Below are 12,685 nucleotides of genomic sequence, written 5' to 3' on the forward strand. Positions count from 1 at the left end.
CATGGCATCATCGTAGTCCAAATCTTCGACATGATCAACGAGTTTCAAAGAACCCGAGGTAGAAGCAACGTTCCTTTTTGATCGCAAATTCACTTCTTCGAATTGATCCCTAGGAAAATTTCTATTTAAAACAATGCAGGACTTGCAATAACCATTACAGGAGAGGTCCCTACAATCACAATAACTCCTTTCACTACGCCCAATCAAAATCGATTGGGGCTATCTTCATTCAAAACATCTTCTCGGCTCGCCTTCAGAATTTCCTTCTTTTTTTCTTCTATTTCTTCAAGCGATCAAATCCTTCCGCAAAAGTAATATTGTCATGGTTAACTTCTACACAATCCGGAATAGTACCAACATGACCCGAGACCAGTCCAGGCCCAAAAACAGGCCCATTAATGCCATCTGGTAAACTCACTACAACGAGAGCTAAATTGGGCTCGCTTACAGCCCTGGACAAACAGGATCTTGACCCAAAGGAAAGCCTATCAATTGACCCAAATTGAATATTGGGTCCAACATTAGTATTATCAGGTCTAAAGGAAGAATCTGGTCCATTATTATGAACATGACTAGGAGCAGTAGGTACAGAAACAATGTATTGATTCATCCCTCTTGTCATGCGGCTTGGATCGCGAGGACGCGCTCCGATTCATGTGGGGGAGAGTTGTAAGACCCGAATTATTAGTGTACTGCAGTGTAAATATGGTACATAAAGTATGGAAATACAGTGCAGTTAAACAGAAGTCAGAATCCTGCCCAGAACCTTGTGCGCGCCGTGCAGGGTTAAGTGTGCACGCCGCGCACTAGCCCTGTGCACAGATTTCTGTTTTTAAATTAAAGTTTAATGAAGGGTATTGTCGTCTTTTCACATGAGGACGCATTTGGGGCTGTAAAGGCCAGATTAGTGGTGGTTGGAACACACTTAACTTTATCATCTACCACATCATCTCTCCAATTCAATTTCCTAGAGTGAGAAACCCTTAAGTGAGAGAAAGCTTAAATCAAGGAGGAAAAAGCTTGATTCGGGTTAAAGCTCAAGTATTAAAGTTGTTCATCTAACTTTTAACTACGTTTTGATTGTGGCGGTATGTCCTAACTTTGATTTCCTTACTTTAATTTATATAAGGGTTAGGGTTTGGGTTAGTGATGAACATAAAACCCATATTTGGTGATTTTGGGTGTTCTTGGGTAAGATTGAGTCATGAGGACTTAATAGTAACTAACCTAGGGTTTCAAAAGGTTAATTGGTGATTATGAGTCTTAAATGGATAGTTAATCACTAGCACACTTTGTTGTTCTTGTGATTGGGTGTATTTGGGTTGTGAATGACCCAAATGGGTGTGTTGACCTCGAAATGGGTCAAAAGAGTTTTGAATGACCTAGTGATGTATAGTTGGGTGATTTTATGCCATGGTCACTAGTTTTAGTGATTGTTGGTAGGTTTGGGCCTATGATTGGTATTATGAGAACAAAGGGTGAACACTTACACTAAGCGGTCTATTTGGGTGGGTTAAGAGTCCCATTTAGATAAGTGTTGATTGTATGTTAATATCATAGGTGATTTCGTTGACGGTTGAAGATCTTGTGGGCTTACCTTCGTTTTGGATACAAGGTGAGTGGAATGATTATATGCGTATGTATATAATGTATTTATTTGTATGCTATGGTATGAACCAAAGAGCCGGTAGTGCCATAGTATGTGCGATTGTGCTATGATGTGAACCAAAGAGTCGGTAGCGTCATAGTACGTGTGTTGTAGTGTGAACCAAAGAGCCGGTAGCACTACGGCACGAGTTGTTAGAGTGTGAACCAAAGAGCCGGTAGCACTTTAGCGGGAGTATGACTCGGGTTGTGATGTGAACCAAAGAGCCGGTAGCATCATAACCGATGCGTATGGTGTGAACCAAAGAGCCGTTAGCACCATGACGCGTGAATGGTTAACCATGGTTGTGTATTGTATTGTAGCATATTGTATTAGGTCGATTATATGTTATTGATTATGCTAGTTGTGGTTTTGGAGATTATTAGCTTCGTACTTGAGATGGTATGCTAATTGTATTGCTAGCATGTATGAGGTATGTGTGTAAGTGATTGCAAGTAGGTATATTATATATGTATATGTATAATTATTGCATTCACTAAGCTTTAGCTTACCCTCTCGTTGTTTACCTTTTTATAGGCTCTGGCGTGGACAAGGGTAAGGGTGTTCGTTTGGATTAGTGATCCCTCTTTGTTTGATAGAGGACGCTTTTGGACATATAGCTTTTGGAGTTTGACCGAGATTTGGGTAGTTTAACCCCAAACACCATGCTCAAAGTGTAGTTTGGAATTTAAACTAGTTTGGTAGAAACTTATATTTTGTACGAAACTCGTATTACGGCATATGTGGGCCCGGTTTTGTAAAACTTATTTTATTATCGAATCGTGTGAGTTTTAACTATTATAACATGTTGTGAAAAGCGTTTCGTCTAAATATGTCGGGAAGTGGGAGATCTTTAATTAAAATTTGACAAAACCGGACAGGAGGTGTTGGAGCTTGTGCGCGCCGCGCACCCTAGGATGTTGCGCGCCGCGCACCTATGCTGAATAAAAAAAAATATTTCGTGTATTCGGTTGGATATTGGGTTGGGTTGTTACACCACGAACCGATTGGTCGATTCAAGAAGCTTGCGATCAAAAGAGTGAAAAAGAATCTTTTAAGGCTAGAATGGTTGGAGATTTCCGATACACAAACATTACAATTAGAACCATTCTTGTCCTTGATATCGACCTCGACCGAACCATGGATATGTTTAGCACTTTTTGATTTGATAAATACGAAAAGAGAACTAACATTTTCAAGCGTAGACGATGTACTAACCACGGTAATCACCTCGCCAAAGAGTTTAGCCACTTTCAATGCGCTATCGTTTAACATAAGTGATCGGGATTCCCGAAACCTCGATCCACGCGGATCTGAAAAAAAGAATCGGCCTCCTCCAACAAAGGTCGAATCACAACAAAATCGTTCGAGTTAGAAGCTAGAATCTTCGCAAAACCTTCATGATCACCACACGACAACACACAACCAAACGGGCCAATCTTACAAATGTTATCGACATGGGCATTGGAAGCAATCAAAAAAGAAGACACTTTCATGTCTTCCAAAGGTAATGAATCAACAAGTAAAATAGATAAAGCAAGCATGTTAATAATCACCGGATTTTGTGCGATCTTACATCTAAGAACATGAGATAAAATGACCTTTTGACGATTACCATTAGAAACAGAAGATTGCCTCGGTTTACCAACGTATATAGGTTTACCGAATACTGGAGATCCATTGAACACTGTTATAGCTTTTGAAGCATCAGACGCAGCGACATCAGAGACGAAAGAATGATGACGGCCATGCCAAAACTTGACATAAGAGATGATCCCAATCTTGCCAAAGATCGACTCCACCATATGTCTATTAACAGAACTATCGACCCGACCAATAAAAACCGTATTGATTGCGGGGTCTGACAGTACACCAGAGGGACCTGGACCAGTACCAGGATCATCGCCGGACCCAATCTCACCCGTAACCCTAGGTCTAGAGGAATTGATGTATGAGTATAAATCAGACGGAAGAAAGTCACCAAAGGTAAATGTTTTAAAAATTATATATATTTCATGTTCCTCTCTGTTTTTATATAAACACATTCTTTTAAAGATTAAAGTCTCTCTTAAATATTAAACGAAGACACCCTAATGCCATTAAAAGACGGTGAACATTAAACAAAGACGTATGCATCCACAACATATGTCCATTTCAAAATCAATTTATGTGAACTAAATGCACTCTAAAATGAAATTACCCATCATTCAATCACCAAACAAAGACGAATCCAGAAATGATGATCGTCCTCTCAAGTTATCATCCATCAACGAAAAAATTAATCAAACACGCATTTAGAGGGAGTTACATATCATCATTCAATCACTATTCTTGTCTCCTTCAACGGCTAATTTAGCTATTAGTACGTAGAAACTTTGAATTTTTGAAAATAGTACTTGCTCCGTACTCAATATTACGGAGTAATAATTAATTATAATAATAATAACTTTGTTATAAACAAAAAAAAAAAAAAAAAAAAGATAAAAAAAACTTGGTACCATACTGTCTGCCACTGCCAATAACCTAAATCTTAGCTGTAAACACACATTCAACTTCAACAACAAAATTATTACTTTAAATAAAAAATAAAAAATTATTAAATAAAAAATCACTGCAAAATCATTCACACACAAATTGATTCATGATAACACTCTCTCTTCCTTCAATCCATCTCTATAATCCCACCTACATTTCTTTTGATAAATCCCCAATATGAAAACCCTAATTCTCATTTCAATTTTCACCACATTTTTACTACCACCAACCACCACCACCACCACCACCGTCAACCGCCGTACACTCCACCAACCATTTTTCCCACTAGACTCCCCCACCACACCTCCACCACCTTCCGACGTTCCATTCACACCTTCCACCACCGCATCTCCGCCGGAAAACAGTCCATTCTTCCCGGAACTTCAAGCTCCACCGCCGCCGCCACGATCAACTCCGTCAGCTTCATTTCCAGCTAACATTACCTCACTTGATCTTCCAAATTCTTCAAAATCAAAAGCGGTTTCCTCCAAGCTCATAACAACAGCTGTCACACTTGTGATTGCTGCTGTTGTTGTTATTGCAGTTGTTGCTTATTTGAAATTGAGGAATCAAAGGAGGTACGATCATGATGATTCTGCTGTTACTGATGATAAAACTCATACATCTGATAACAGTAGTAGTAGAAGAGTAGTTGTTATTAATCCTAATATTAATATTAATATAAATAATAATCGTAACAATAATAATAATAATAATGTTGCTAGTATACCTAAGTTAAATCGTCCATCACAAACTAGTGCTGAATTTTTATATTTAGGTACACTAGTTAATTCACAAAATCTGCTTAATAGTAATAGTAATAATAATGATACTTCGCGTTTGAATGTAATTGAAAAACGGAGTAATGTTGTTGTTGATGCGAACGAACGAAAAGTAGATTCACCTGATCTCCGCCCGTTGCCCCCGCTTGTGACGGTTGTCGGTGGTGTCGGTGGGCGGAGCCAGAGTAGTCTTAAGAACAGTAGTTTTCAAAATGGGGAAGTTGATTCTTCTAAAGATGAGGAATTTGAAGAGTTTTATTCGCCTCGAGGTTCGATTGGGACCCGATCCGGTTCTAGATCGGCTTTTTCTTCTGTCCCGGTGGAAACTTATGAATCTTCCACGGGGATAATTGGGTCGGGTTCTTCGTCTTGTTCATCGTCAAGTTCGGGTTCACCGGTTAGGTCTGTTTCGTTAAGTATTTCGCCTCCGGTTAGTTTGAGTCCGATATCACGGCCGAAGTCGCCAGATCTTTTTGCGATTCAGACTGCTCCTCCACCGCCATCCCGTGCAGCTCCTCCACCGCCACCGCCACCGCCGCCACCTCAGCCTCTAGTAATTCCGTTAGCGGATGTTAGATTAAGTAAAGATAGTGTCGAGTCTTCACCCCGAATATCAGAGATATCGAATACGTCAAGTGATCGATATTCGGTTTCACCTCCCATGACGAGGATTCCCCTACCACCACCAACGCCTCCACCGCCACCTAAGCATTGGGAATCTCAAAGTCCGAAAACTCCAACACCTCAAGTTCGGCCGCCAGTTTTAATTACACCTGCAAGGCCAGTACCTTTAATGAAAGATCAACCATTGGTTTCTCCGATTGAAATGTTGCCGGAAAATGAAGAAAATCTTGAAACCCCGAGACCGAAGTTAAAACCACTTCATTGGGATAAAGTAAGGGCAAGTTCTGATCGTGAGATGGTGTGGGATCAACTCAAATCGAGCTCGTTCAAGTAAGATACTCAATTGTTCAAAGATTTGATCTTTTAATTTTGAATTTGCTCTAACTTATAATTTATGTTTCGTAATTACAGGTTAAATGAAGAAATGATCGAGTCTTTATTTATCGTAAAAACACCAAATTCAAGTAACTCAAACGAAACACCTACCACAAGGCGTCCAATTCTGCCGTCACACACCAGCCATGAAAACCGAGTTCTTGATCCGAAAAAGTCGCAAAACATTGCAATTTTGCTTAGGGCACTTAATGTGACAATTGAAGAAGTTTGTGATGCACTTTTAGAAGGTAAATTGCCACACAAGACTTATTTCAGTTTTATTTATGTTGTTCCAACAATTTTAAAATTATACAGGCAATGCTGATAATCTTGGAACTGAACTACTCGAGAGTTTATTAAAAATGGCACCAACTAAAGAAGAGGAACAGAAGTTGATCGAGTATAATGATAATGACGATACTCCTGTAAAGCTTGGGCCCGCTGAGAAGTTTCTAAAAGCGGTCCTTGATGTACCGTTTGCATTTAAAAGAGTTGAGGCAATGCTTTACATATCTAATTTTGACGCCGAGGTTGAGTACCTGAAACGCTCATTTCAAACTCTTGAGGTACTTTTAGTTGCTATTACATAATTCTAATTGGTTGTTTATGATTTTTTTGTAAAATTGAATCGTTGTTTCTCATTATTGTTGACATTTTGTAAAGGCGAATATATAATTTTCAGGACTTTTTAGGAAGTACTCGGATGTTGACCGATTTTGACGAGTTTTGACCGATCTTCTAAAAGCAAATTTTGACGACTTTTTAAAAATGGCATCCGAGTTTGAATTTGACCGATTTTGACTGATTTTCCGAGTAATCACCAGTTTTGACCGATTTTCTGATTAATCCCGAATTTAGGCCTAGTTTGACCGAGTTTTGATAGAGTTTGACCGAGTACTTGCCCAGTATTCCCCGAGTTGAAAAACCGAGTACTCAGGCAATACTCAGTCGGGACGTTTTAGGAAGTACTCGGATGTTGACTAACTTTGACTTTGACAGATTTTAACCATTTTTGACTGATTTTCTGAGTAATCATGGGCTTTGACCGATTTCTGAGTAATCCCGAGTTTTGGCCTAGTTTGACCAAGTACTTGGCGAGTACTCCCTGAGTTAGAAAACCAAGTACTCGCCGAGTAATTTTGAGTTCCGCAACAAGGAAAATGGGCGAAAGTAATTAGTATAGTTTTGGTAACTTTACATGTTTATATATACCTGAAAAATTTAGGCCTTACAAACAGTTGTTTACAGGTAGCATGTGAAGAGCTTAGAAATAGTCGAATGTTCCTAAAACTTCTTGAGGCCGTTCTTAAAACTGGAAACCGCATGAATGTTGGAACAAACCGAGGGGATGCTCATGCATTCAAACTCGACACACTTCTCAAACTCATTGATGTTAAAGGCACCGATGGAAAAACGACCCTTTTACATTTTGTCGTTCAAGAAATTATCAAAAGTGAAGGGGCCCGTCTTTCAACAACCGAAACCAATCCCGACACTTCAACCTCAACTAGCAATAGTGACACCAAGTTTCGCAAACTTGGTCTTCAAGTAGTCGCTAGTATTAGTTCCGAACTCTCGAATGTCAAAAAAGCCGCATCCATGGATTCCGAGGTTCTTAATAGTGATGTCAGTAAATTGTCAAAGGGTATTTCAAACGTTACACAAGTTATTAAATTAAACGAAAGTCGAACAAAATTTACCGAGTCGATGAACAAGTTTATGAAGATGGCCGAAGAGGAACTTATTCGAATTCAAGCTCAAGAAAGCGTTGCGTTTTCGTTAGTTAAAGAAATAACTGAATATTTCCATGGAAATTCGGCTAAAGAAGAAGCGCACCCGTTTAGGATATTTATGGTTGTGAGAGATTTTTTAACGGTACTTGATCGTGTTTGCAAAGAGGTTGGTTCAATAAACGAGCGAATTGTGATCAGTTCGTCTTATAATAAGTTTCCAGTTCCTGTAAACCCAATGTTTCCGGTTCCAGTAAACCCAACGTTGCCTCCGGTTTTTAGTGGGTTTGGTCTGAAACGACAGTATAGTTCTTCGGACGATGAAAGTAATTCTTCATTCAGTTCTTCATTTCGACTGTAGGGATGGGCATTTTCGTGTTTGTAATGTTGTATTTGTATACACAAGTGTAGAAGTTTTTGAATATTTAATCGGTTATATATATAGATATATAAAATTATATAGATAATATATATATGATATACAGAGAAGATTTTGGAAGAATAAGCATATCTCTGTAAAAAAAAACAAGCTTCATATCTACTAGTTGTTCCTTGGAATTAGATTCTTTGCAACTACAATTCATGTGTAAAATATGCCATTTCTGAGGTCTCCACCAATGTTCATATATTTTGTATTCATCTCCATATTTATATTTACATAATTTGTTTATTGAAGTTAGAATTTTTTTTTAAAACCACAATTACTGTAGATAATACTCTCTCCGTCTCATATCTATTGTCCATTATTACATTTTGGGATGTTTCAAATTAACTGTCCACTTCCATAAATCAAAAAATAATGTGATAAAAATCTTTTGTGCTCATACTTTAGAGGTAAGACTGGAAATTGAATAAAAAGGTAAATATGACAGTTATTTTTTCTTAAACTGTGTGTTTTTTGTCTGGGGACAATAGATTTAGGGCGGAGGTAGTAGTCGTTAAGGTTATCAAAATCTTGAGTAGATATATCATAGAAAGGGTGTTGATACTTAACTAATGCATCAAATAGTGTAGAGTACAAACTCTTACTACAAAGAAACTTGGATGAATTTATCAAAATCTTATATCATCATTGTTTTGTTCATGAGTGATAGTATGATATTTTTATTTTATTTTTTATTTATTAATTAATTTTTATTTATTTATTTTTTGTTTGAAAAAAAGTGACATTTGTGGATGGTGCTTTTAGCATGAAAAATTGATATATATATATATATATATATATATATATATATATATATATATATATATATATATATATATATTGTGATCATGATATTGTACTAAAGGCAAAGGATATGCTGTCATATGCTTTGAAAGAGACGTTAAAATTGGTATCCTATGATGAATATGTTATCAGATTGGATCTTTATATAACGTTATAATCAGTAAAATAATCAGTAAAAGTTTTAATATATGATTTACTAAATTATGTCAGGTTTGTTATGAAAAATTCATGCATATATATATGTAGTGCACATGTAGGGGGCTCGAGAAGACAAAACAAGAGGAAAGAAGGACCACATGATGTATCCACCAGAAAGATTGAAAATCATAGATTGGAAGACATCTTACCATTTATGCATGTGACCCCATTATTCATAATGCATCATTGTCCAACTATGTTGTTATATGATACTTGGTTGACTCAATCATTGTTTAATTCATTTATTTAATACTACCTCCGTCTCATTCCAATAGGTCAGTATTTCATTTTGGACTGTCCCATTCTGATAGTCCCCTTCCATAAATAGAAAGGAAAGAAGATATTTCATTGGTGGATCTGAAGAGAGAAGATATTTCATTGGTGGAGAAATGAAGTTAATGGGATTTCCTAAAACGACGTGTTTTTTGTCTGTGGACTATTGGAATGAGACGGAGGGAGTATAAGAATAATAAAGTTTACAAGTAATGTTTGACTCTTGTCTTTTAATGAAGATGTAAAAGAAGCAAGACGGGGTTGAGATAGTCGGAACTTTAGAGCATCGTAGCAGTTATGACGGGGTCAAAACGATTGTTGACTTTTTTGTATATATTGCAAATTTCAAATATAAACAGTTCAAACGTGAATATGTAAAATTAAAGGCAAATATCTATGTAAAATATGTTGGGACAAACCGCCTTCGGAGCAGATTGCCAACGAATATATCTCGAAATACATGATTTCAAAAACAACAGTGACAAAATTGAAGCTACGAATCAAAAGATATGATGTTTCAAAAGATCTAAGAAGTTTTACACGTTTGACGTTTCCCACGTTCCAGCCTATTCGCAAGTCGCAAATAGGAGTCACAAATTGGAAAAAAGAATGCGATTTATGAATTGGCTAGTTTTTTTCGACCATGACCGAGAAAACAAGACCATTCGTAAATCATTTAGGGCATTCACAAAGCGCAAAAGATAATTTGCGACTTGCAAGGACTTTTTCACAATAAAGTTTCTTTTGGCCCTTGCATCTGTAACAACCACAATGGTATATGGTATTGTTGAAGTTTACTTGAACAATGACATTTCATGTCATCTTAAAAAAGGCATTTTGATGAATTTCTCGAAAAATAAGACCTATAAAACAAACAAAACCACTTAACTACCATCATGACAACGAAACACAAATACATAACCACCTAAATACACATCTATATAGAATCGTAACTTACAGCCACATAAGGAAACATGGATAAAAAACCATCTAAACACAGATCTAAATAGAATCTTAACATACAATAAGCACCCCTCATGGGGGCGTTCATGATCAAAAATTTCAGAGGCGTCTAACACATATAAACGGGTAAAAAAGTGAGTGTTCAAGCACTTCATGTGTCGGCCCACGCCTTGAAATCTCATCCCCATACATACTAGAGCTGACCTGTAGCAAGACCATCCAGCTACACGCAGGGGTCGTATATTTTCGTGCAAGACCATACATACTAGAGCAGCCCCGGTAAATAGAGCTGACCTGGTAGCAAGACGGCATTATTTGGGAATAGGATTCGAACAAGGGTTGTATGTTTTCGTGCACAGACCATCTAGCTACACGCAGGGGGACTCCTTTGTCATTTTGTACGAATCTTTATCTGAAGTAGCTCAAATAATTTCATAGTCCTCAATTTTCCCCTTCAACCTATTAAAAAAAAAAAAAAAAAAAAAAAGGTTTTTCAATATGGATATATACAAGTTTCACAAGAAGCAAAATCGTTACCAAAGGTGATTTCTAAAAATGTAGTTTTAATGTTGCAACAAAAAGAGAGGACACCAACGCCGGCGATGCAACTCCAGTTCCCTCCAGTGGATTTGAAGATTCAAATTTAAATACCTAAGTAGCTCCATTCATTTACACCCCAACTAGTTATACTTGATGTATACACATCACTCTTCTAGTAAAAAGCCCCTGTTTTTTCATCGGCACAAAAAGGAATTGAAAATTACGAAAATATTTTTCCCTGCAATTGTACCACGTCCTTACTAAATATATTTTCGGATAATTTCATGTTTAAGGACGGTGAATGTGAAGTAGAATGTGTTGGAAACCTGCACACAAACAAGTAAAACATGTTTTTTTATCTATACTTCCAAACTTTGTTCCATATCACTCATTCTTGCTAACTGTAGACCTTTTTTCTGTTTTTATTCAAGGACGACTATTAGGTTGCGTTCAAAAGCCAATTCAGAATTATCGAAATATTGATCGCGTATAGAGTTGCATAACTCGAAATTACTCTACGAGTACTCGGTTTTTGCAACTCGGGACCCGTTCAACCTCTTTCAAAAGTTAGGACTACTTGGAAAATCGGTCAAATTTTGGTCACAATCAGTCAAAGTCAAACTTTAGTCGATATCCGAGTATTGCAGAGTACTTCCCTAGTTACCGAGTACTACCTAAAAGATCCCTACCGAAGACTTCCCGAGTAGCGATTTTTAAGACCTTGATCGCATATTTAATAGCAAAAGAAACTAACCTCGACGATAAATCAAGGGATTGGCTTTTAGTCTCTAACAAACTATAAGACTTAACCTTATTTGCAAACAGACAAATCATTCTTGTAAAAGTTAATTTTCCATCTATATTCCATACTTCGTTTATAATGGCTTGTCCCTAGCTAACTACAACATTTTTGCTAATATGTCTACAAGAATGATTACTAGTTTGCAGTCAAAAACTTGTGCTGCGCGTATCCGGGATTTTATGTTCATAAATAAACCAAAGTTTTAGAGTAAAACAAACCTCACTAGATTTCAGCTCGGGCCTTTTAACGCGTGCAACAACTTCAACATTAATTAACGGTTTGATTACTTCAACATTAGTCAAGGGGTAAGATTACAATTGTTAAACCAGGATAACTACGAGCAGGGAGCTGGAACAAAAGAAGTGTTTACGGCATTTTCAAGTAAGACAAACACACAGAATTTCCAGAATAAAAAGATTCAATTGTTACGGAAAAGCAATTGGTCAAAATTAATAGTATTTCTAAGAAACTTAATTAGTAGCTGAAGCTATGTAGACGGACAAGTGTTACTACAGCTTGTAAAATGGGCAGGTAGGCAACGGTCATAACTACTTTAGGTCTAGACTGGTAATTTTTTGTACGGGTCGGGTACACCAAATCATTTTTGTCCATACATTCTACATTTGTATGGTTTATTAGCGTGTCAATTCGATTACCTATGCTATGTTCCTACAACAACAATCAAGTATAATTAAATAGAAAGATTCAACAGGTGTTATGCATTATAGATACACACCGGAAAACTAAACTTTATACAAAGCCTGTAGTTAGGGATATCTTTAGCCTGTTCATTGTACTAACCTTATACAAACCAAGGCAATTTCAAAGCCTCTAGTTAGGAAAATTTACCAAACTATTTCAGTATGTAAGATTATATTCCAGAAAACTATCTAATAAGATGACTCCATAAACAAGAACCCCACAAACCCCATAAGAAAACCATAAGTAATTGAACTAAAACATAAAATAACATCAGTGAATTTTGCAAAA

At 37.0% G+C, this 12,685-nt stretch overlaps 1 protein-coding gene across 1 annotated transcript; it reads left to right on the top strand.

Annotated features, from left to right (window-relative positions):
* The first annotated feature begins 4,350 nt into the window (after positions 1-4,350).
* Positions 4,351-8,283, top strand: LOC139842993 (formin-like protein 2). Its single transcript, XM_071833085.1, has 4 exons — positions 4,351-5,916; positions 5,998-6,209; positions 6,277-6,527; positions 7,210-8,283. Exons 1-4 carry the CDS (start codon positions 4,358-4,360, stop codon positions 8,050-8,052), a joined length of 2,865 nt encoding a protein of 954 aa, XP_071689186.1. The 5' UTR covers positions 4,351-4,357; the 3' UTR covers positions 8,053-8,283.
* The last annotated feature ends 4,402 nt before the right edge of the window (positions 8,284-12,685 follow it).

This window comes from Rutidosis leptorrhynchoides, chromosome 4 (genome assembly GCF_046630445.1).
Source record: "Rutidosis leptorrhynchoides isolate AG116_Rl617_1_P2 chromosome 4, CSIRO_AGI_Rlap_v1, whole genome shotgun sequence".
Lineage (NCBI taxonomy): Eukaryota > Viridiplantae > Streptophyta > Magnoliopsida > Asterales > Asteraceae > Rutidosis > Rutidosis leptorrhynchoides.

Bases quoted from the DNA above. Each gene is read 5' to 3' on its own strand.
- LOC139842993 (XM_071833085.1), top strand. From the start codon at position 4,358: ATGAAAACCCTAATTCTCATTTCAATTTTCACCACATTTTTACTACCA. The intron at 6,210-6,276 runs GTAAATTGCCAC...AAAATTATACAG, and splicing joins TTGTGATGCACTTTTAGAAG to GCAATGCTGATAATCTTGGA. The intron at 6,528-7,209 runs GTACTTTTAGTT...AGTTGTTTACAG, and splicing joins GCTCATTTCAAACTCTTGAG to GTAGCATGTGAAGAGCTTAG.